Consider the following 19,063-nt stretch of genomic DNA (forward strand, 5'->3'; position numbering starts at 1 on the left):
GTAGCTAGGTAGGTAGCTAGGTAGGTGGGTAGGTAGGTCAGCTGGGATGGGTCGGGATGTGATCGTGCTGCAGTGGGCTGTGTAGGGTAGATACGGCGGTACTGTTTTCAGTTGAGAGAAATAGAAATCTAAGACTGGGACTGCGGGAGAACGGATGCATATATATATCTACTGCGTACTTGGTCTACTTTTACCTTTTACCGCCACAGCGGTGACATATGTTGATGCCTGGTGCCACGCACCGTGCGCAGTTCTCAGCTGGCCAGGCACATGGCGGTGATGGAAGTGAGCTCGAGCAATGACGTCGTTGGACGACCGAGGCACCAGAGGCACCAGAGGTACTACGCACCTACTACGTACTACATACTGCTACTGTACGGAGTACGGAGTACAGAGTACTACAACCGTACCTCTTCTACTGTACGTATGTAGTTCGGATACAGCACATCCACAGTATCTGGGATGGAGGGTGCCGTACATGTATGTACATACACAATAGCCCGAGTCTGCACACTAACTGTCAAGTCGAGCAGCTCACACACACGCCCTCGCTCCCGGTCCGGGCCACGGCAAACCTCTATAGAGTCGGTGTCGCAGCCAGTCCCTGCCTGGTCTATCGTTCGTCCTCTGTACCTCTCCACGGAGCCTCCTCTGTACCTCTCCATGGAGCCTCTCCCCTTAGCAGATATTAGTACGATTCTACCAGTCGAAAGCTTAGCCACATACGCCGACGACGTGAATGGGCGCAGGCTGAAGCAACAAAACTACTGTCGACCTTTGTTCGAGAGAAGAATTATCTTGTATTTTGTTCATCTTGACTCTTCACCTCAGAAGCTTGCGGACAGGACACCGCGACTGGACATGTTAGCAGCCGTTCCAAGGTGCCCCGTGTTGTGTCCAGCAAAGCATCCAGATCACCATATCACACCTGATCCGACCTCATCATACCTAGACAAGAGTAGAAATACATGGCATGGGAAGTTCCGTGCCGCCCATTTGGCCACCCGCTCTCCAGGTCTGGGGAAAATGTACACAGATTCGGCAGTGCTCTCCTCTGAGAAAAATGACACGAGAGAAAGGAAGAAAAGACAATCTCTTCTTTTCCGGTCCCGAATGCTCGCTAAATGCAGGAACACGCGATCTCTCGAAACCTTGGTCGTCCAGGGACTTAGCAGACCCTGCATTAGATGTAGTCTCTGGCTGCCTTTTGCAGTTCAATCATCCTCCATCCACGTGTCTCGGGGTTGTTGACTTCTTCGGGCAATCGCGTCACCCCGATGGCGTACGTGACCAGCTGGACTTTGTCCTCCATGCCAGCGGCTAGTTCGTTCGTCTTCTGGTTTCGATAGACGTGGACTTCCTGGGTCCGGCATGTGATGATGAATACGGGAATGTCGCCTGGCTCCAACAGTCTGGCGTTCAGGATGTCGACGTGTCGAATATCCAGAATTCGCCCGTCTGATTTCAGCCCGGCCTTGGTGTATTGTTCCATCAAAGCAGAATACACCTGGAACTGCGCTGCCGACAGCCAGAGTTTGAGAGTCTCCACATCGCCTTTGACGTAGGCATCCAGAACCTCAGGGAGGATATATTCTCTCAGATCGCGCAGGAAAGGTTCAAGCTGGAACGAGGGGTCCATCTCGCGGAACTTCTTGATCACCATTGCCGTCTCATTCTCGGCGAAAAAGCCTGCAAAGCGGTCCGAGATTGACCGTGCCGTCGAGATCAGTGGGTTTTCCGACTCTTCATACGTCGTTTTCATGTTGAACAACCCTTGCATCAGTTTCGAGTTCTCTTTGAATTTGTTCCACGATTCTTTCCATGCCGCGTCTTTGTGGACAGTGATGTTCGTTCCAGCACTAAGCACTGTCAGATGGGTCGAGCCGGAGACGTCTTGCTTCACTTACTTTGGATCTTCCACCAGTGGCTCGGCCGGGGCGCGCTTGCCCTCCCTCTCCTCCTTCAATCTGAGGGCTTCCCTTCTCTTGCGGCGCTCTTCCTTTTCGATCCAACCACCATATCTCGAACTGCTTCCATCATCAACGGCTTCCGAGATGTCTTTGAATGCCTTGGTTTCTCGGACCGGCCGAGTTGCCTTCTCGATGGTCCGGCCCGTAGCATTCACTCCTTGTCGGAATCCCTGAACCACCTTGGTATCCCAGGTCCAAGCTGCACCTTTACCAATGGCACGGCCGGTAGTTTTCAGCACCTCAGACGTGCCTTTGGAGGCGGCTTCTGAAGCCTCGCGGGCTCTCCGTACAGCCTCGGATTCTGTGAATTGTTGGACAGATCCAGAAAGCTGTTTTGTGGATTCATTCCATTCTTTGGAGGCCTTGAATTCGGTTCGGAGAGTCTCGGTGAAGACCTGCCAGGGAGTCTTGTCCCCGTGAGGCGGTGGTGGTGGAGGTTTGGAGTCTTTTTCTTGTTTGCCGGATTCCTCATTTTTGGTATCGCTCTTTTCCTGCTCTGCTCCTTCACCCGCCTCCTGATGCGGCTTCTCGTCCCGGGGCGGGTCTCGCACTTCCTGCTTTGGCTCCTCTTTCGGTTGGGCTTGCTGGTATTGTGGTCGGGAAGTATGTAATGATCGTAGAAGGACATGACTTGGCAATGTAAGCCGAGGGGAGAATGGTGTTAGAGGTGAGGAGGGAGTAAGAGATGTCGACTGCGTCTCTCGCGAGATCAATCTCTGGACCGCTGGTGTTCGTCCATATTGCGCCGCTCGCAATGTGGCGACTGTGGTGGAGGCTGTCACATACTGTCGGACACCATATACGGGTGCGCCACGCAGTACAATCATGCTATAGAGTAGGGTCTTTACAAAGGAGGAGACAAGGAGAGGGTTGAGCGGCGCAGGAAAAATTGAGACCGAGCTTGTTCATGGTGTAGATGCGGATTCTCAAGAGCAGACGGAAAAGCAGACTGCTCGGCTAAGTTTCTCCTTTGGCCGAGTTGCAACAACTTCAACTTGGAACTTCGACCAAATTGCTTGAGGAATCTTTGTAGCTGGAGCCGCCGATTGTTCAGTGGAACAACCACCAACCACCGACCAGATCCCACCATGTCTCGTCCCAATGCCTTCACATCGATGTGCCGATCATGTCGACGGTCATATATGGCCCAGACACGGACACAGCCACAGACACGACGCCACGCCTCGAATACCGCACGCAGCCAGGAGCCAAGCAGCCTGGCCGAGCGCCTCGGAATCCGAATTGAACCAGAGACGCCTCCGAAAGAGCCACAGGCTCTGGACCAAATCGCCGAAGCACTGCGAAAGCCGCAAAGGACATCGACTTCTTCGCCGCACCCCCAGCGACAGGGTCTGAACTCCCTATTGACAGGCGATCTTCGGTCGATTGCACGAAGCGCACGAGACGAGGCGGCCACCAGACCCAGTGCCCGCGTGTCGGCGGACGAGCCGTACCACCTGACCGTGTATGCGCACAAGCACAACACACACATCACCTTCACCGAGCCGTCACGGAACCCGATCATCTCCCTGTCCACGGGTAACCTGGGACTGCGAAAGGCGCAGCGCAGCTCGTACGATGCCTCGTTCCAGCTGGCCACGTACACGTTCCGCAAAATGGCTGAGAAGCAGTGGCGGCTGGGCGGCAAGAAGATGACGCACAACCAGATGATGACGCTGGCCGACATCCGCAAACCGGGCGCCATGTCCGGAGGCGCGGGCATCGAAGTCATCATGAGAGGGTTTGGGCCCGGCCGAGAGGCGTTCCAGAAGGCCTTGCTGGGCACCGAAGGCAGGATGATCAAGCCCCTGGTCTCCAAGGTCACGGACTCGACGCGCTTGAAGTTTGGCGGCACGAGAAGTCCAAAGGTCAGAAGATTGGGTTAAAGGATGCCTACCTGCCCTTTCCATGGGTTGTACCATAACTATGTTTTGCATGTCTTGACGCGGCTTCTCCGGGCCCCATCAAGGACCGCCACCTACAGAACCTATGTGCTGTACCGGGCGTGAATGCTGGAGGCTTTGCTACCACTGGAAGATCATGTACTGTAGACTTTTCTAGGTGTTGAGAGCCTGGCCGGGATACGAATACAGCCATGCATTGGCGTGCATGGCCGTGCAAAAGAGAATGCCTACTAGGTGCCTACCACTGTTACTCTACCGTCTTTTGACCGTACAACATGCAACATGCAACATACAACATGGAGACTGTAGAATTATTGAGGAAGAAGAAAATAAAGCTTCGTTTTCTGCATAGAGCTTTCTGCTGACTTTCTGTTCATCGCCTTCGCCTTGCTGACATGCATTCGGGGTGTATGGGCACAAAACACTATAGGTACCTAGTAGCCAAACAGTTCAGTTGGTTGCCGGATTGATCAGCCATCTTCTTTCCGCATCTAAGGGCAAGAAACCTCGACGTCCATGCAATTCATCTCAATGCAATGCAGATTCATGTATCCTTCCTCTGCCCGCCTTCTCTACCTATCCGTGCACTCCGAGCACTAAGTTTGACAACTCGGATAGTATGGACAAACGCGAACGTCGAACATCTCACGTCGAACGTCAGTCAACCCCCGCCGGGCGACGAGGAAAAGTAATCTCCGCCGGACAAGGAGCTCGGGGTCGAGCCTCCTCCCTCAGGGCTTGATTCTAGCCGTCTATTCTGCGTCAAGGCCGTGTTCAACAAGCCCGGGCTCGGGCCTAAGACGCTTCGATGCGGGTGCAGATGGGTGATGGGCTTGCCGCCGAAGCCAACACCGACTATGACGCGACGCAGGGCGTCTCCTCGCGGATCAATGCCCATCATGAAGCGGGCCAGTTCGGAACACAGCTCGAAGTCGGACTTCTGACGCGCCAGCTTCATCAACCGGACCACGTGGCCCTCGAACTTGCGCGCGTCGTATGTGTCCGACTCGTCGTCCTCCTCTAGGCCCTGCAGCACGATCAGGAAGCCCGTGGCTGTCTTGAGATCTTCGAGTTCGAGCGCCTGCTCAAACAGCCCCAGTGGCGGCGGCAGGTGCACAAACAGCGTCCTCCACGAACTCAATTCCGTCTTGCGGATGCATTGTACCACCGTCGACAGGTACGTCGTAGGCGGAAGCACCAACTGCAGGAACGACAGGACGGCAGGCAATGGGCCAGGAGTAGGCTCACCGTCGCCGCTGTCGTCGTCATCCTCATGCAGCTTGGCTTTTCTCGTCCGATCGACTTCGTCGTCGAGCACATGGTGCAGCAGTATTTCCAACGCGTGCGGGAAGTACGACAGGTGCTGGTACTGATTCGCCAGCCCAAATGCCGCGGCCGTGTCTTTGGCCTCGCATAGTTGATGTTGCAGGATGTAGGGCAGGAAGAGCTGAGTGCGGATCCCCGACCGGAACTGGGCGAAATTGACGTCTCGTCGTTGGAGCAGCTCCGATTCGATCCCGAGCACGACGCCTTTGGTGAGGAGGATCGACAACGGGTAGAAGTCGACGGACATGGAAAGTAGCGGCGACGTGCTCAGGTCGCCTTCAGCAGCGTGGTTGAACAGATCGCGCACATCGGGCCAAAGACGCAGTTCATCGCCGCTGAAGATCCACAGCGAATCGCGCAATGAGTATTGGTGTTGGCTGCGCATGGTGAACGCCGATCCCGGCGACGGAGTGGGAGGTGCAGATTCTTCAGGCCCGGTGAAGTTGAAGTAGATCTGGTCGCGCATGAGGATGTAGTACTCGACATGCTGGGCAATGACCCGCATGTCGTACTTCAGCTCGTCCTGCTCGTTCCGCGTCGACTGCAGCAGTACCAGTTTGTCGTCGACCAGAAACAGCACAGACGCATACTCCACATCGCGAGAAGGGTCGCCGCTTCGGAGTTGAGAGTCTGGTAGGACCCAACTCACGGATCGCACTCGACTCGGGGCGCGAACGATGCCGTGGAAGGCGATCTGGCCTACTTGCACAAGCTGTGCACCTCGCGGGGTAATGTTCAGGATGTAGTGATACAGGATGTTTTCGTATGTATACACCAGCAGCGAATCTTCGCCTGACGGGCCAACAAACACGATCGGCATGGAAAAGGCCTCGGTATGGAGGGGAAAGCGACCTAGTTCGAGTTCGCGAGAGTAGAGTCGCAAATCATAGCCGGCGGCATTCTCGGTGGCGGCGGCGAGAATGTGGTTGAACCAACACATGCCTCCACGGACCGCGAATGAATTCTCCACCGCGAGGTCGGAGAACGTCTTCCATCGTCCGCTCTGGAGGCTGTAATGGGCGAGACCGCGGCGGCCAGCAATGGCGACATATCTGCCATCCTGAGAGACCACACACGATTTGACGGGCCACTGGTTATGGAGATAGATAGACGGATATTGCGCGTGGTGCCACAGTGACGCCTCATTGGATATGGATGTCAGATCGGGGAGTTCGTGGCCACGATAAACCGTCAGTTCGGTGGGAGTCTGGAGAAGGGCGCGAACGAGGTTGGCGCATGAGAAACAGCCCACGGCTGCACTTCGCGACATCTCCAGCTTCCATATCCTGTCTTCACCTGGCGATGTGATGAGGATTTCGGCCCCGCCGCTTATCCAACGCGCCCGATGGACCGCCAGCAGCCATTTTTCATTGTTCGACTCGGCATGGGACACGTTCATGTGGAACGTCGAGGCCCCTTCCTTTCCGAAGACTGACCACATCGACCACCCATGTTCGTAGCCGGCGAAAAGACAGTGCCCGTCGGGGGACCAAGTGAGGCACGTCACTGCGCCTCGAGAAGACGGCGAAGTGGGCGGTTTGAAGGTGTGGGATAACGGAATATTTCCCACATAGTCTTTCGCGGCATAACACACTATCTCTCCGGCAGAGGTTGCGATGGCAATGAGTGAAAAGCGTGCATTAATACTCGTCAGTCTAGCTTCCCCGAGCGTGTCTGGCTTGTGGAAGCAGTAGCCATCGAACAGTCTCGTTGCGGCAGTGGTAGAAGATCTCGACGACGGAACAGAGTCATCCGAAGACACCGACCTGGCCAATTGAGGTCTGATCCGCTGTACTGCGTAAGCATGTCCGTCCTGTGACAGCCAGACCGAGAGATTCATTGCCCGATCGTGCACCATGGTTGATATGGCCGATTTCTGGTTGTTCCAATCCATCTTACTTAGTAGCTGTGCCACCGCGTGGGAGCCGTCTTTGGATGGGTCCCATCTGATGCACTGCACAGCGGCAGGCTTCGTGGTGGCGACGACCAGCTCTGAATCCAGGGCGACGACCGAGTTGATGCCCGCGTCGATCTTGATGGCGCGTCGGAATCGGAGGAGAACTTCACTGATCCCCACTGTGTCATCCACTCCAAAGCTCCGCATCAGGTTTTGCCGTTTCGCCTGGCTGTATCCGTATTGCTGTTGAAGGGCTCGTGCGGTTTGATCACTTTCCACCGAGTACACGATCAAGTAGCTTTCGGTGGTTCGCAGCACAATAGTACTTGAGTCTGGTTTGAACACCACAGACACATTGTCGCCATAGCTCTCGAGAGACTTTGGTGATCTAGACAGCGAGGCAAGCAGAACAACAGGCCGAGTGCACCAGAGATCCAGCCTGGAGGCAGTGATGGTCGCGAACAGATGGTCGTTGCGCGCGGTCTGCAGATCGAGGATCACATTGGCCGGTCCATCGGCATCGCCATCGCCATCGCCATCGCCATCGCCATTGCTTCCGGTGTTGTCAGGAGCACCTTGAGTCTCGTTGACGCGGATGGCCCCCTTTCCGGCACTGGTGACTTCTATCCCTGGTCGGGGACCGTGATATGCGGAAACTTGAGGCACACTGCATGGCCAATACATAGCTTGACATTGACAACTCAAGGGTGGTGAGCATCTTTACCTAGTGACCTGTCATAATCGGTGCGCCGCTGAAGCTGGACTGCTGTACCACTTTGCACCCAATCTGGCTCATTACTAATGGCGGTAAGTCAATTGTGTAGACGCGTTGAGATTGTTGGATGAATATCGCGATTGCCAGTGTCGGGTCAGTGTCTATGAGGTAGTAGTTATACTGCGGAGGACTACCACCACGGAGTACGGAGTACACCGTGCACATATGTGCATACTACTACGGAGTACAAGGACCATGAGATGCCAACCAAGTCTTGGCGCCGACTACATGCTACTGCATTCGTACCTATTCCCACGCTGCTTTGGCCAGCCATCACGTGCATATAGATGAGCTCTCGGGTCCTGTTGCTTCCGATTCCGAGGTGAGGGACAGTCAAAGAAGACACGCGCGAATCGGAAGAGGCAGATCGGTTCCTGGTGGCGGAGAAGGGGTGAGATGGTTCCGCAGTCAAGATGAAAGATACTCCTACGCATACTCGTAGTAATATGGAGTACAGAGGAGAAAGCCTCGACGTTCCCACAGGAAGGCGAATGGCGACTTCATTGGCCGGAATTAGAGCTGTATCCCCGATGGAAGAATCCCAGACCCAGTATATATAGCATGTTGCTTCATGCTTTATGCTTCATGGTCTTCTCGACATGATTCTTTCGACCACAGATCGAGACTGTCCCCCGCCTCACATCCCAACTTGAACGTCGGCGGAAGCAGACTTGCGTCAAGCAACACTTCAGCAACCATGGCGCCTCCGAAGCCAATAGATATAGGACCAAGTAAGGACCGACCCTACAGCTAGCATAGCCACCGCAAGCACCAACCCTGGTGGAAGCAGTGGCATACCCGTGCTGACATACCGACCTGCTTCTCAAGTCATCAACTTCGTCCCGACCATCCGCCATGACACATACCCAGCCATCGATCCACTGCAAGCCAACCTCTCCGGCAAATACGTGCTGATCACGGGCGCCTCCAAGGGCATCGGGCGCGCCACTGCTCTCTCGTTTGCCAAAGCAGGCGCCTCCGGTATCGCGGTGCTGGCGCGCTCCGACCTGTCGTCTCTTGTGTCTGAAATCTACGCCGCTGCCGAGAAAGCAGGTCGTCAACGGCCACACGTCCTCCCCCTGACCGCCGACCAGACGAACGAGGCCCAAGTCCAAGCGGCAGCGGACAAGATCGCGACCGAGTTTGGCCGGCTCGACATCTTGATCAACAATGCCGGCTACCTCGAAGCGTGGAAGCCGATTGCAGAATCTGACGCGAACGAGTGGTGGAAGACGTTCGAGGTCAACGTCAAGGGCGTCTACTTGCTGGACCGCGCCCTGATTCCTCTTCTGCTCAAGACCGAGAACGGCGAAAAAACCATCATTGTCGTCACCAGCATGGGCGCCCTCACGGTCGCGCCAGGAGCGAGCGCCTACCAGACGACTAAGCAGACCGTGCTACGGCTGAACAATTTCCTTGTCGCCGAATATGGAGACCAGGGCCTCCTCGCCTATGCCGCGCATCCCGGCGGCGTCCTGACCGAGTTAGCCAAGGGCATGCCAGAGTATATGTATGATTTGTTGAACGACACGCCCGAACTGGCGGCCGACATGTTTGTCTGGCTGACAAGGGAGAGGCGCGAGTGGTAAGTGCTGCGTGTATATATATACATTCCTCCACCGTTTTGAGACTGGATGGTTTGGCTGATGAGACACCTACTTTTATCTCTTAGGTTGAATGACAGGTTTCTCCGGGTTAATTGGGACGTGGACGAATTGCTGACCAAGAAAGATCAAGTGCTAGAGAACGATCTGCTCAGGTACCAGATGCGCACTTGAGTGAAATCCCATCATGGACGGCTTCGGAGATAAAGGCAGGATTGGCTTCGCAGAGATCCAGCCATCTGAACACGCACTTAGATCATGACCATTGCCATTGATGGAATTCGTTCAGTTGTCACCCCAGTAGACATTAGCACTTCTCAGTGTCCGGCTGACTTCCTACAACCAGCGTCTCCAGATCTGACAGCGGAGCTTGAGCCTCAGTTTGGACTGGATGGCGCAGTCACGTCGTGTTCGTGGAGTTCTTCGTTCAGAACTCAGAATACTTTTGCTTATATGAGAAGTGCTATTGAACCTGGCTGTAGATTTGTTGCTCCTCGCGAAAAACATTCATGTTGCTGCTAAAAACAGTGATATCATTTGCAAGTTGGACGCGAAACATACAGGTATGCTCATTCCGTTTCAGGCACCCGCCCGCTGATTGGAATCGTCACCGCTGTTGCTGTCAGCGGTTTTGTCTCCAGCCTTGATCGTGACGGTAGTTTTGTTTCCGCCTTTGTCATCATCGGCAACCTTTCTGGATGCACCAGCCAGGGCATTGTCGTTGTGATTTTCTCGAGTCTGTTCCCGACGATTCTTCTGTGCCTTGGCTTTGTCCGCGAAACGCTGCCATTTCTCCTCTTCGTCGGGCCTTAGGTCGCCCGGGAAGAAAGTCGCTCTCATGCTGGCGCCAATCCGAGGATACTGTTCTTCCACCGCATATAGCGTTTCCATGACCTTGGGAGAGCCAATGACGTTTTCCAAAGTGAGTGGAATCCCATATGCCTCCGGGAATCTTCGAAATCCGGCGACGAAAACATTCTGCAAGATCCCAATCCCACCAATGGCAAGTAAGAACCACGTATTCCGCGACAGCCCCCCTGCCGTGATTAACAAGAGAATCCAGAGGGTAGCCAAGATGAGTGTCCAGGCTCTGGTATCCCATGAGGCTGAGAAATTTACATTCGTCTGTCCGGCGGCAAGGTCTTCTAGGTCCAATCCCTTTCCGTTGCCCACGATGACAATGGCATGTTGGCTTCCGTTGCCTTTGGTCAAGATGACGGACTTGGTAGAGTTCTGTCGGCATGCCCATTTCTCCGCACGCCATTGCGGCAGGCTTCCGGTCGCGAATGAGAGTAGGATCCCGGCAATAGTGATCAGAAGGATTCCCCAGTCACCAAAAAGGCCGCAAGGAATCGCTGCGATACCGAGTTGCAGGATGGCGGTGGCAAACCCCATCCAGTAGACAAGATCGTAGCCGGGATATCCTTTAGTAGCCTGCCCTGGCTGGTAGATAGACACACAAAGACCGGCTTGTACTGGTTTCTCAACTCTTGCTCCGGCACCAGGCTCGGCCTTCTCTGCCTGGGCTTTATCGTACTCCCAACGATCCCGAAGCATCTTGTCTACTTGTGCTCTCACTCTGCCACTCGGATCGCTTCTGTCCATCCAGCTCTCAAAATCTCTCACGATTCGACCGATCACCCAGCTGGTGTTGCTCCGCACGTAGCCCGACTTGCCATTGATGACTTGGCAATCACAGTCCGGGAGAGGCATGAGCTTGTTCTCGCCTACTGCGGAGACAACTGCAGCAGCCGCATAAGCCACCCATCCTACACTCAGGTCCCGAGTCAGCACGGAGCCCTCTGGGGTGGGTTTGTGACTTGCTGACCGAAAGAGAACGCAACGGGGGTAATGGGAGATCCGGCGAGTTGAGCGAGAGCACGCGCGACAACATCACCGCCGATGATCAGCAAGAGCGTGAAAATATCGCCCGGATGTTTCCACTGTGACCGAAAAGCGTCTGAAGGTGCGCCTGGGTCGAAGGAGCGGCGGACCACGTTGTCGATGACAGGAGCCATCACGATACAAGATGGAGAAGGGATGATCACTCAGAAAAAGTGTACGGAGTATACATGTAGGATGGCATGTAGGATGGCATGTAGGATGGCATGTAGGATGGGGACGGCCGTGCGCAGTCGAAATCGAAGTGCATGTCACTGTCACCTAGATGTAAACAACGCCCAAGGCGCCCCTCGGGGGCCTAACCCCTAGGACGGAGTACGCAGTAGGTGCGCAGTACGGACTCGAGAGTACCTACCTAGGTATGTACTCCGTAAATACGGAGTACGGAGTGCCTAAATGGGGGCCTAAACCTTCGGGTAGATCCCTCGCCGCTTTGACGGGACCTAGTATGTATCGGCCCCGCGCCCCCCGAGGACACGGACAGGCACTAGCAATGATTGGAGGCATTGGAAGCAGCGGACCGAACCATAAGAGGTGGCACATTTATGGTGGATCCATGTGACTGACATCCCCTCGTTGTGGCACGTCTTGCAATTGCACAATGTGTACTCCGTAAGGAAGGGTCTCATCCGCCGTGCACGAGCCTGAGGGATGGGGAGATCAATGGAGGATGAGTCATGGCATTATACGACGGCAAACGAAGAGTCATTCTTTGCCATGCAGGACTTGCTTGCAGCTCAGCATTAGGATTGTCAGCTTTATCATGGCGGCTTCTCATGACCACAAACTGACCCTCCCCTACTTCGGTGACGATTTACCGGGCCCTCTTCCAACACAAGAGCAAATCGACAGTGCCGAGCAGATTCTGGTAGAAGTCGGAGGCCGCAAAGTGGCGCGAGTTGGCGAACATTATGTTGTCAAGTGCGGCGAGGCCGTTGAAGAACTTGAAGTCGAAGCAGCCACCATGTCTTCCTACGGAACACGACATGTATCAACTTACCCAAGGTGTATGCCGTATATCGATCGGGAGACCATAAAGCGGTTGTTATTGTCATGGAATTCATCCCTGGAAGCAATCTGCTCGAATCCTGGCCCCGTCTTTCAGCTGCGCATAAACAACAAGTCTGTCTGGATTTGAGACAACAAATCGATCAACTGCGAACCTTACCTTCGTTGGGGTATTTTGGAGGCGTTGGAAAACAGCCTATGCCGGATGGCATTTTTTGGACGGGGGAGGGAGACGAACAAAGTCCTGGGGTGAATGGACCGTTCTACTCCGAGAATGAGTTGAACAATGCTCTAGTGGGAAAGACACTGCTTGTGGACAAAATATGGAACGGCCGGGGACCTCAAAGATCACAGTTCTACCAGCGAATGCTGCCTGTCGTCCTTCGAAATCACGCCTCCGTGTTTACACATGCTGACCTTCAACGGAAAAACATCATCATCCAATCAAGCTCCGGCAGCAAGGTTTCATTGACCAGCAACGGCGACTTTGATCATCTCCAGACAGCGGACTTACGTGTTGTATTGGTGGGTTGGGAGAAAGCGGGCTGGTATCCAAGCTATTGGGAATACTGCGCAGCCTCATGGACATTTCGATTCAACGATGATTGGCCTGAATATCTCGAGACGGTTTTGGACCCATGGCCCGCCGAAAACGCCTGGCTTCATATTCTTAGGAACGAGCTCTGGTCCTGATTTAACCCCTAGACGGCACTGTCTGAGAACCTACAAAAGCATTTACACCGAGGCATTACGTCTATCAGATTCTTCTTTACCTTAATGACCGATACCATGTCCTTGTTCATCACATTTGACATGTCATTGCTTGCATAGCGAGCAAACTCGACGGGACTTTTGGTGCGAGCGGCGCGAGGGCATTGTCACGACAGCGAGCCCAATGCATGCCTACCATAGAGCATGCACAAGACAGAGCTGCCTTGGAAGGGGAAGGTCAACCCAGCTTGAAGTTCCGATCGCGGCCAAAATGTAACTATCGAAAGGTGATGGCACGAGGTGGTAGAAAATTCGAACGCGAACTTGAACACGAGTACGAGTGCGAGTACGAATTATGAATATCAGGCCTTTTGTGGCAGATGAGTGGCGGCCCAAGCCAAGCAGCAACAATCGCATACTCCGTACATACACTCCAAGATAAAGAGGACAAATCCAGCTAGCTGCAGGCGGATGGATAAGGTAATACTAGAAACATGTTTGTGGCTTACTTTGAGTGAAGGATAGGATAGGACTAAGGGGAGTAGCAGGCCTGGAGAGCCTGGATCAAGATTGGGGGGTCTCTATCCTAAGTATCTAACCTTTTGGAGGGGTAGTTACACAAGCCCCTCTATCTCTTTGTTTGCCTTCTCGTACTGGGATCGCTATCCAGCTGTGATCTCCCTTGGAAAGTGATATTGGTTGTTGCTCTCCTCCACTCTTTGTAAGGGGCGCCACAGCGGCTGTCTTGCTCCCAAGCGAGCGAGCTTGCTTATATTAGACAGGAATCAGGTTTGTTATATTAGTTGGCACTCCAACCTTGGTAGAAGACTCCCCAGCCCATCTCTCCGTAGACGCACTTCCCTCTTCGCCTTCGGGAGGTCTTGCGTGAGACTGCTTCTTTCAGAACAAACCCATCAACTCGTCAGATAGCACCCATGCTACGCTCTCAACTCTGACCGGTACTGCATTCTCCGCAGACACTATGTCTATGTCGACGCCCACAAGTGGTCTCGAAAAGGCGATCGCCGAATACACGAGGAGATTTGGACAGCCAGCCAACTACAACCCTAACGATGATCTTCGACAGGCCATTGAAGCTGCAAACATCGACTTTCAAAAATGGCGCCAATCTCATGAGAGTTTTTGGAATGCTCTGGAGGCATGTGTAGCTCCAATTGTGTTGATAGGAGGTTTCGCTCAGGAGGCAACTGGCGTATTCGCGGCACCGGCTTCTATTGCCCTTGGGGGAGCCATCAGCTTGATTCAGGTCACGTTTGTAAGACCTAAATCTTGTTTCTGAACTAACGAGACTAGGCGTGTGAGAAGGTCAGTCAAACCTACGACTCTGTTGAAGACATGTTCAAGAAGCTTGAAGAGTCACTGTCTCGTTGGGAAAGCTATACCGACTCCCGGGCTGAGGTTCCGGATCGTCTGGTCAAGTTGGCGCCTGTCGTTGCAAGTTTGTATGTCCCCATTTTCAATCGGTGCCCGTTTACTGTGTTAACAAGAAATTTAGGATCATTGCCATCATTGCAAGGTGAGTTGGGAAGTGGCCCCCACGAAGCGAAGCTGAGGCAACCGTGACCAGGGCTCGAATTCTCGTGGAGGAGGGCAAAATGGGCAAGTTTCCCAGTGAGATAAGAGTCTGCCGTCACAGCTGATAGTGCCTGACAGGTCGCTACATCCGTAACTTGGTAAAAGGAGGAGACAAGGAGACATCCAAGCTTTTTCAAGATCTAGACGACGTGATCTTGTTTCAAGATCATGCTGTTGCCGACTCAACCTTTTCCCGTCTCAATCAATCCTGGGGAAAGATTCTGGACGTCGAACGACGATTGGAGGAGATCCTCGAGCATCAAAGGAAAGAAGATGACCGCCTCCGACTGAATTCTTTTCGTACAGAATCCTACAAGCAAGTGCACGAAGCCTACCAGCGAAGAGTGACGGAAATGGTCGATTCGACTGGTTCATGGATGCAAGATGAGCGAGTTTACCGAGACTGGTTGGCTCATCATCAGCCCTTACTTATTATCCTGGGAGGACCCGGAACCGGGAAGTCCTTTCTAGCGGCATCAACCATTAAGCTCATAAAGGAAAAGGCGTCTGCTGATGTGTCCGTCGCTTTCTTTTTCGTCAAAGGTCAAGACGAGAAGTCTCAGAATATCAAGGAAATATTGAAGACCGTGGCCTTCGATCTACAGCAATCGAAGCCGTCCTTTCGCAGCCATCTTCTGGACGCAATCGATGATGACGATAGGTGGAACGCCGACCAAACATGGACCAGTCTGTTTGAAGGCTTCTGGAAAAACGATCTGCCCAATGGTCGTCTTGTCCTTATCATTGACGGGCTGGACGAAGCCTCTGAAGAACAGCAAAGGATTCTTGGTGACATTCTGCGCCGCTCTTCTACCAGCACGGCGATGCAATTTGGCGTCTTTGGGCGCTTTACGCTTCGAACCACGCTTCGGCTTCAACAGATTACCGCATGCATCGACATTTCTGCCGCTCTGGTCCGAGATGAATTTGCCCAATACGTCCAGCGTGAGATGGATTTGGCCGAATGTGTCAAGTTCGCCTCGAAGGAAAAGCGAGACGGATGGGTCGACAAAATTATCACCAAAACTCAAGGCATCTTCGAATCCGCACGTCAAGTGACAGTGAATATTCAGCCAATGGAGGGTTATGCGATCGACTTATTCCTGGAGAAACCACTGAACTCGTTGGAGAAGATCACTGAATGTTCACTTGACATCATACGGAAAGAACAGGCGCTCGAACCAGACGTGCTGCGAGCCCTTTTGACTTGGCTTGCATACTCGCGGCGCCCATTGAACCTCGGCGAAGTGTACGAAATCCTTCGGGCACAGGATGGACATGAACACGAACTCCTTCTCAAAAATCTGCGCTTCAAGCTTCGTCCTATTGTTGAATGCATTATGTTCAGCGTTGATTCCTCCAATAACGGCTCTGGCAAGATCAGTGAGAAAACAGAAGAAAAGGCTCCTGATCAATGGACCGAGGCCGAACTGATGCTGACCACGGTGAGTCTGAGCCACGAAGGCATCCGGGATTATTTGAAGGGACAGACAGCGTCCGGTGCTGGCTACACACATGAGCCCGAATCAGCACAGGTCGCAATCGTCAAGAGTTGCTTTCAGATGTTGAAACAGACAAGGTCGAGTAAGCTGCAGGTTGATACACCGCGAAGATTCTTGTTTCCCATGATGTTTCTCATAACGCATCTGAAAGCACTGAATCTGTCAAGTTTGGCTTCTGAGGACGTGCGAAAGATCAATGACGGTCTTGCGTGGCTTTTGTGGGATGATGCCGGAAAGGAAGCATTTCTTACCGCTATCGCAGTCCATTGCACGGCAGTGTGCGATACCTTGTTCTTCGACCAGGATGTGACAACAACACTTCAAGAATCCATCTCCATCTCCCCAACAACGAGCGTGCTGAGACGTGATGAGAGTGCCGGGTTTGGAGTTATATCTTCTGCCTTACAGTCTTACTACATGTCTGTGCTGGCATTTTTGTCCTGGGTTTGGCTTCTCCCTCTACGAATTTCTTTTCCAGGTATCAATGTTCAAGGAATCTCTGACAAGCAACCACAGAGCAAGCCAGAGCGCTCTTCTCTTGGAAAGGACGAGTGGCTCCGCAAGGCACGACGCTCAATGATTCATTTGTTCGAACCTCTTCGTTTGACTGCAGCACGGGGTTGGTTATTGTCAGATCCAATTTCAACCTCGGGCGATGATGCTAGAATTGCGGCCCAGAAACTTATTAGCTGTGTCTGGACGCTGATAGTACTCGGAGATATGGTGAGTTCTGAGGCTGATCTGCCTCCGGCTTTGCTGACAATTCTGTCAGGATGAACAAGGGAAGTTCGACCCAGACTGTAAAGCCTCACTCTTGCACAACAAATCAACCGATGGACTTGAATCACATGAGATTCAAGCGTTGGCTCGGCGGCAGCACCTGGAGCAAACGGCAGATTGGTTTCTTAACCTTGGATTCACGTTGCAGCGGTTTGGGCACTATCATGAAGCCGTGGAAGAATATCAAAAGGTATTGAAAGAGGACGAACATTGTTTTTGCGCAGTGTGGCGGTTGGCGCAATGCTATACAAAACTGGGTGACTATAATAAAACGCACCAATGGACCGAGAAACTTCGCCAAATCCGCCCGGGTTCATCGCCGCACCTCGAGGACTTGTCCATCAGGCTAATGAGACTCAAGGGCGACGATGAGGGTGTAGTCGAGCACCTGAGAAAGGCATACTCGAAAGATAACAGCAACGCGGAGAAGCTGCTCGACTATCTTAGGTCACTCGACCGATCTGGGAATCACATGCGAATGATCGAAGTTCTGCTCGAACTTGCCGGCCGCGATGTACCGTCCAAGCCATATACTCGGCTCGCACAGTTACTCGGAAATGTAGAGCTAGCATGGTCCTGGGTTAGCAAGTCTTTTGCTTCTCAGAAAGGTACACCTGATGTAGCTCTACTGCTTGACGCCATAACGTCGAGTAGGATCAATATCGAGCCCACATATCTTCAAATTCCCTGGGAGAGAAGATTCAACTGGTTCCAGTATGCCCACGTCAACAAACATTTGGAAGATGCCATTCAGATACACGAAACCCTCCTCCAGAGAGCTGGTACGATCGCATCAAAGCACGCCAACGGAGAAGAAGACCAGTTTATTTATCAGAGTAGCTTGATCGGCGATCTGGCTCAACTTTACTTCGAGCAACTAACCAGGCCGGAAGGAAGTAGCTCTAACATGTCGTCAGCCGCTGAAAGACTTGACAAACTTGCACAACAGTCCAGGTCCATGGAAGACTTGCCTCTAAATAAGTACCCGACTGGTACTTTATTGTATCCTTGGTTTCTTTACGGCCGCTATCTACGTCAAACACACCCGGATGACGAGTCCAAGTGGAAGCCAATCTTTCGGCCATACTTGACACGGTATGTTCCTCTATTGGAGACCACCACAGTGGCAGATATTGGACTGAAGATCCTGTCCGTCACGAACATGCTCTTTCATGCTGGTGACGATGAAAGAGCGGTTGCACTATCCATCTTACTCCTGAAAGCCCATCATCAAAGCTCACCAGATCACGACATCGGCAGGGCCAGCCAACCGGTAAGGTCAAGGTCACCAGCAAGGCTGAACGACGTCATCCAATGGCTCGCTCCAAGCAGGAAATTCCTTTCAGCACCTATGCCGTCCCCATCATCCCCCCCAGCGGCCGGACAACTTGATCCAAACACGCGATCACATTCTAAATCGCACACCTTCGACTCTCCCTTTTTGAATTGTGGGGTGTGCTCACGATTCGGCCGTGAAATCGACGAGTATTTCATCTGCGTCATCTGCTCCGATGCCAGTTTCTGCGGCCGTTGCAAGGACCAAAGGCGATATTTGTACGGGGCAACTTGTCCCGAAAGCCATGGGAAAGTCAGAATATGGCCGATTGATCCAACCCTCGAGGACGTAGCTGTGGAAGAGGGTGAAGATGGTCGTCTAAGACTGAGGCAAACATGGCTTACCGATCTGAAGGCAGAATGGGAGATCTGAGGATGCAGGATTGGGCAGAAGATATCTGACAGGCGTCAACCGCAAATATTTTTTGTTTCTCTTCGACCTGCCTCCTTGCCACGGTTTTCTTGGAGCTTCAACAAGATAGCGATAGATGCTGAACAGGTATAGGTTACCATTAACTGTCCAATCCTCGGTCCCAGCTATATGGACGATGATGGCCATGGCGCAACAGTGCCAGGTCCTGAGTGGAGGGCTAAGGGTCCTTGGGCCGGTGCGTACTCTCTCCACACGTCTCGTAGCCAAGTTTCCACAAGAGACTTGATACAGAATGGACCAATGTTAAGTTTGTGCTGGCCAATCCAAGCGAATATTTTATAATGCGGGCTTCTCAATCTTTCTACCATGACAAGGCACAA

The 19,063-nt window shown here is 53.0% G+C and overlaps 7 protein-coding genes across 7 annotated transcripts; 4 read left to right on the forward strand and 3 right to left on the reverse strand.

The window, feature by feature from the left end:
• Positions 1-1,183: 1,183 nt before the first annotated feature.
• On the reverse strand, positions 1,184-2,797 carry A1O3_05891 (uncharacterized protein; the record flags this gene model as incomplete). Its single annotated transcript, XM_007736011.1, has 2 exons — positions 1,184-1,859; positions 1,908-2,797. The coding sequence occupies 2 exons, from the start codon at positions 2,795-2,797 to the stop codon at positions 1,184-1,186; spliced, it is 1,566 nt and encodes a 521-aa protein (XP_007734201.1).
• Positions 2,798-3,058: 261 nt separating this feature from the next.
• A1O3_05892 (uncharacterized protein) lies at positions 3,059-3,856 on the forward strand (the record flags this gene model as incomplete). The annotated part of the gene is made up of 1 exon (XM_007736012.1): positions 3,059-3,856. The coding sequence occupies one exon, from the start codon at positions 3,059-3,061 to the stop codon at positions 3,854-3,856; it is 798 nt and encodes a 265-aa protein (XP_007734202.1).
• A 679-nt stretch (positions 3,857-4,535) lies between these two features.
• Positions 4,536-7,781, reverse strand: A1O3_05893 (uncharacterized protein; the record flags this gene model as incomplete). Its single annotated transcript, XM_007736013.1, has 1 exon — positions 4,536-7,781. One exon carries the CDS (start codon positions 7,779-7,781, stop codon positions 4,536-4,538), a length of 3,246 nt encoding a protein of 1,081 aa, XP_007734203.1.
• Positions 7,782-8,569: 788 nt separating this feature from the next.
• On the forward strand, positions 8,570-9,650 carry A1O3_05894 (alcohol dehydrogenase; the record flags this gene model as incomplete). Its single annotated transcript, XM_007736014.1, has 3 exons — positions 8,570-8,603; positions 8,701-9,457; positions 9,545-9,650. The coding sequence occupies 3 exons, from the start codon at positions 8,570-8,572 to the stop codon at positions 9,648-9,650; spliced, it is 897 nt and encodes a 298-aa protein (XP_007734204.1).
• Positions 9,651-10,055: 405 nt separating this feature from the next.
• On the reverse strand, positions 10,056-11,494 carry A1O3_05895 (uncharacterized protein; the record flags this gene model as incomplete). The annotated part of the gene is made up of 2 exons (XM_007736015.1): positions 10,056-11,245; positions 11,305-11,494. 2 exons carry the CDS (start codon positions 11,492-11,494, stop codon positions 10,056-10,058), a joined length of 1,380 nt encoding a protein of 459 aa, XP_007734205.1.
• A 647-nt stretch (positions 11,495-12,141) lies between these two features.
• On the forward strand, positions 12,142-13,079 carry A1O3_05896 (uncharacterized protein; the record flags this gene model as incomplete). Its single annotated transcript, XM_007736016.1, has 2 exons — positions 12,142-12,385; positions 12,484-13,079. 2 exons carry the CDS (start codon positions 12,142-12,144, stop codon positions 13,077-13,079), a joined length of 840 nt encoding a protein of 279 aa, XP_007734206.1.
• Positions 13,080-14,079: 1,000 nt separating this feature from the next.
• Positions 14,080-18,683, forward strand: A1O3_05897 (uncharacterized protein; the record flags this gene model as incomplete). Its single annotated transcript, XM_007736017.1, has 6 exons — positions 14,080-14,373; positions 14,412-14,560; positions 14,614-14,634; positions 14,686-14,729; positions 14,772-16,918; positions 16,968-18,683. 6 exons carry the CDS (start codon positions 14,080-14,082, stop codon positions 18,681-18,683), a joined length of 4,371 nt encoding a protein of 1,456 aa, XP_007734207.1.
• Positions 18,684-19,063: the final 380 nt, after the last annotated feature.

Source organism: Capronia epimyces (genome assembly GCF_000585565.1).
Source record: "Capronia epimyces CBS 606.96 chromosome Unknown aczIQ-supercont1.4, whole genome shotgun sequence".
NCBI classification, from domain to species: domain Eukaryota; kingdom Fungi; phylum Ascomycota; class Eurotiomycetes; order Chaetothyriales; family Herpotrichiellaceae; genus Capronia; species Capronia epimyces.